The 5,128-nt window shown below is 35.9% G+C and overlaps 1 protein-coding gene across 2 annotated transcripts in view; it reads right to left on the minus strand.

Annotated features, from left to right (window-relative positions):
* The window catches only part of LOC107684505 (solute carrier family 23 member 2-like), a 34,899-nt gene that overhangs the window by 19,420 nt on the left and 10,351 nt on the right, over window positions 1-5,128 (minus strand). Inside the window, exons 2-4 of one of the 2 annotated variants that reach the window (XM_016480774.1) lie at window positions 3,858-3,920; window positions 2,126-2,376; window positions 555-650 (exon numbers count right to left, since the gene is read on the minus strand). In XM_016480774.1, the coding sequence (XP_016336260.1) occupies window positions 555-650; window positions 2,126-2,376; window positions 3,858-3,870 (360 nt within the window). In that variant the 5' untranslated portion in view covers window positions 3,871-3,920. The remainder of the gene's footprint in view (window positions 1-554; window positions 651-2,125; window positions 2,377-3,857; window positions 3,921-5,128) is intronic. The other variant, XM_016480775.1, reaches the window with a different exon arrangement.

Below are 5,128 nucleotides of genomic sequence, written 5' to 3' on the forward strand. Positions count from 1 at the left end.
CAGGAAATCAGTTCCTCTATGCAATTATCCTGAAATGAACTCAAACTTCTAAATAAACTTCATTCTAATCTTCCAAATTGACAGAAGACATTACTATAAGAGCTATTCGGTTACATCTTAAATATGTTGTAATGGAAAATACGTACTTGTTTTAACAATTTGATTAATTTAAACACAATGCAAGGATACAGTACAGCCATGAAAGTCTTGTCTATGTCTTTAAAAATGTTATTCTGAGATGCAACAGTTATTTTTCAATTACCAGACAAATAATTCTCATTTCATATTAGTGGAAACACAGAACCAGAGAGAGACAGACTGAGAAAGAATCCCAAAGTGTTGCCTGTTGCATTAGAGGCAAACCCTGAGGAAATTCCACTGGTTGTTGTGACCTCCGAAATCCCTGTTCCCTTTGTGGTGGAAAAGTGCCTATTCATAATGACGGAGTTATTACAGAACAGGGCTTAACACGGATAAGCATGACTGGTACGAGCAGTCCCTTGATTTAAAGGTGACGTGTAATTTCTATACCAAAAGCATCACAAAAAACTCACTTTGTCCTCAGTCTGGCTGTCTTTTGCGTAAATGGCCATGAGCTGCGTGTCCTCTGCGTCCTGATCTCCAGGGGTCTGCACGACACCATTAACCACCTGTCAAATACACAGAAATTTGCAAACATCACATATTTACCAAGTAACAAAAAGAAAATAGGTGACACTACTTGCAGACTCTTCTATTGTCATGACAAAGGATAAATGTGGACGTGGATATCTTGGTAAGCAATCAAACATTATGTAGGTGAGTTTGGCACAGGAAGGGTTAAGCTTCCAGAAGCTTTAATTTGGTTCTATTTGCCAAATTCAAATGCCAGGGTTCCAGTGGCAAGCGCATAATTTTACCTTACATTTCATGATATTACATACCCACACTGGCAAAACATGTCAGTCCACTAAAGTTCACCAGGGCATTTATGCAGATACAGTAAGTGATTACACTCATGTCATGTAGGGAAGAGTTCACCAAAACAAGTTTTTGGTAGTTTCTAATGACATCATAGACAGAAGATTTATATGGCTGCACAAGGGTCTTTCAATAATTATACACAGAAATGACTCCGCAAAAGTACTATTAGAGTCCAAGAAAAGAACATACTTCACTAATAATTCATCACCAATTTAAAAGAATGATACAATAGACATAAATGTTACAAGACACAGTTTGTTATGTAGTTGCATTTAAGGAAGTGTTGGGCATGACTAAGGGAAACTTGAGTCTTGACACTTCTTCTTAAATGACTGAACAGATAAAGTTACAAACAGTAGACCATAGTGGACTAACTGATAAAGAAAAAACACTTTAAAAGATTAATATCTAATAGCATGTCTCTAACCTCTTGACATGCTTATAAATGTTTAAATATGAATATTTAGCAACAAAAACACTACCAAAAAGCAGCAGTTGCATATTTTAAGTTGTTTGTTTTGTTTAACTTTTAAAAAAACCTTTCCGGCAGTGGCGAGATATGAACATGAGGTGCTTACATGTTACAAACACAAACACAAACAAACTGTATAATTAAAGTAGTAATGTTTTACACTACTGTATTTGTTAAAATTAGGTAGAACTATTTTAAGCATTTATTAATGGTAATGTTTATAACATTTACAGTGCCTTGCGACTCATTTTTTTCACGTTGTTATGTTGCTGCCTTATGTTAAACTGCTTTAAATTACTTTTTTTCCCAGAATACTTTTGCAAGGCACTGTATATATAAATAGATTATTCTTCTCTGTTAATTTGTGCCTGTTCATAATAGATTAATTCATGTAATTTTATACTACAACTTGAAACGTGTTATTATAAATGTATTATTATAAAACCTTATGTATACCATGATTATAACAAAGTTGTTTGTCATTCCTAGTAGCTTATAGATACTTGAGAAAATTCTAGAAAGCCAGCTTTTAAATGGCACTTATTGGAAGTAGCAATTTGCACACCACACTGTCCTGCTTAAAGTACACGTGACCACAGTGTCCTGTAGAGTCACTGTGATGACAGGCTAGAAGGCATTGTTTCTGACCCTATGATTAGCGTCATTCCACACAGACGAACACACACTCACTGGGATGGGATAGAAGTGTGCACTGTGTTTGTTCTCCTCCTCATATCTGCTAGGCTCTGCGGTGGAGTCCATGGATTTGGAGGTGGTGTTTTTACCAACACCCATTCCTCCCCTTTGCTCCCCTGCCTCGTCCTCCTCCTCTCCCTCTGGCTCTGTTCCTCTCCTGCACTCCCTCTCACGCTCTGGTAGGAACACTGCTGCTCTGGCTGTCAGTACACTCTCATGCTCCGCTGATTGGCCAGCCAGGTCATCTGCGGTCAAAAAAAAACAAAAAAAAAAAACAAAGCAATGTTGTTCATGAATGAATAATGAAATTAAAGTGCTCATCTGATGACTTAAATAAAACAATAATCCATATAGTCATAAACCAATATAATTACCTTTTTTAAATCTCATTAGTTTTTTGTTAAAAAAATGGAGTACTTCACACTCATTTTATGGAGGCAAAGGCAGAATGAACTAATAAATTAAGCAATGAAATGGAATCTTAAAACAAATCCAGATTTGAGACCATTTATCAAATGAATAACGGTTTATAAACTCACATTTCACACTTTACAGTGTGGTTTTGGACTCAAACGACCATTTATATAACAATGATGTGTGATTAAACATCTACAGTTATGGACACAAGCAATAGAGGATTTGAAAAATTTGTGGTGAAGTAAAGAATAATAAAGTTTAGGGAGATGAAAAAAAGAAAGAAGTTGGAGGGTGGAGTAGGATGATGAAGATAGGATGGGTGAGATGGAAAACAGAAGCGGAAGAAAGACAGCGACTGACTGGTGAAGGTCAGTATGCTTTGTTAGCGGACATTGTTGATTTTGGTAACCGTCAAGTTCTGTTTACTTTTCTTGTGGCCTTGGGCCAGCACCCTCCCTATTAATGATAGTGATTAGACGTGTCAGCGCACCACCAACGGCTGAATCCCTCCCCACACTGCCCATGATCCCTCAGCAGCCTTGAACTCAGGACAATCACATCTGCTTGGTATCTAGAAGCCAACTGGGTCCACGAAAACCCCCTCAGCTCTACGCATGCCGTGCCACTCTTACACGTGTCCAAACTAGCCACGGTCATGACAAACATCAAGATATTTTGATGCCGACTTGGTTTTTATTTCTTGCTGCGTAACCATGCCCATTGTGAAACCTTAATGGTCCAAAACCCAGCTTCTCAAAACCGTACAACAGACATGAAATAATGAAATAAAATACAATTATATAAACATTACATTAAATTCAATGTACTTTATTATTATTAATAGAAATATTTCTTAGATATAGATCAGATATTTAGTAGAAAGTTAATAGATTATTATTATTATTATTATTATTATTATAGTTTTACATTTAACATAGTTAGGACACGGTGTTATATTACTATATATATATTTTTTTCAATAATTTCCTCATTAATTCAACCAACATACAACCGGTCTGACATCTTTTAAACACTTGGTAAAAGTAACGCTTGATTGTCAGGTTGCTTTCAATTCATTCAAATTAAAAGATATTTCCTTGGAAATAACCTTTCTTTAATAATATGTTCAATTGTGATCTCACATTTACTATTATTTTAGATTATGCATTAAAGAGTTACGTTAAATCAAAGTCGTATTTACATTTTACTGAGCAAATAGAGTCGATACTAGATATCGGTGACAATCTATTGATTTTTATTTGGAAAGCAGGTGTCCTAGTGCAGCTGGGGACAGTAAAGAAATGAGTACCTAGTTCACACATCACTCCCACCAATCAGGTCGGCCGGAAGCATCTGTGTGGGAGGGGTTAAACTGGGAGAAGAGAAGGATAGAGAGAGGATGGAAAAGAGAAAGATGGAAGAAAAGAGGTAGGGATATAGAAAAGGAATGAGGGTTGACAAAAAGGAAGATAGAGACAGGTGTTAATTAGCAGGAATAAAACAAGCCATTTCATTTTTATTTGATCATTTAAACTATGCCGTTTAACTAACATGTTGATATTTGGAATGTGCTAGCCTATAAGCAAATCCCTGCCTAATACTTGACAAAGCTTAAACAAATGTTGCAGGTTTGAAACAAGTTCAGCTCTACCAACAACATCTGTGGCATGCAGTTAATTGGCAGACAACTAGTCACTCAGTTTGTACAAACAGGGCTTGAATTTCGGCACGGGGTAGCGGGTATTGCGCATAATTTTACTAATTCCCACAGACTATCAGATCAAATCAGTATTCTGAAAACGTTCACAGACGGCATGAGTGATTCATCACTACTGTGTCTTCCCTTTTCAGCTGAACTCAATTCAGTATCGCATACTGTTTTCTGTGCGCTCACAGCCAAAGCAAGCAAACCAACTTGAACCAGTTGCGAAATCTGAGTGGAAATTTTTTTTAGACTCTCAAAATATTCCTAAACTGAAATGATACACACAATTTGATGAACAACCGTAAATGTTATTGCACATGAAGACCCCATTTCAGATGGCATTTTCCATTCTCATGGACCTCCTCGTGCTAATCTACTCTTTGCCCCATGGAGTGAGGGGAGGGCGATATGACAAAAACATCATATCACGTTTTTTTTTTCAGTATCAATATTTTATCACGATTTTTTGTTATGTTGGTTTTACTACTTTGCAAGTTGTCTGAGCAGTACAGCCAAACTAATTAACCTATTTTAAAAACAAAGCATTACAAGGTAACAAAATACAAAATAAAAAAGGATGGCAGATATTTAGGCCAAAGTGGGCAAAGATTAAAATCTTTGTCATTATTTTATCTTTGTTATTAAAAAAAAATACAAAGATACAAATTACAAATACACATAATATACAAATAAAACGAACAGTGCTTTATTTTCAGGTACAGTACAGTACAGTTCAGTTGTTGTACAGTATGTTGAGACGGAGGCGCCAGAATACTACGATATTTCTTTAAAAGCAGATTGTGGAGACATTTTAAAGGGGTCATATGATGTTGCTAAAAATAACATTATTTTGTGTATTTGGTGTAATGAAATAT

Source organism: Sinocyclocheilus anshuiensis, unplaced genomic scaffold (genome assembly GCF_001515605.1).
Source record: "Sinocyclocheilus anshuiensis isolate Anshui unplaced genomic scaffold, SAMN03320099.WGS_v1.1 scaffold1, whole genome shotgun sequence".
In the NCBI taxonomy this organism is placed as follows: domain Eukaryota; kingdom Metazoa; phylum Chordata; class Actinopteri; order Cypriniformes; family Cyprinidae; genus Sinocyclocheilus; species Sinocyclocheilus anshuiensis.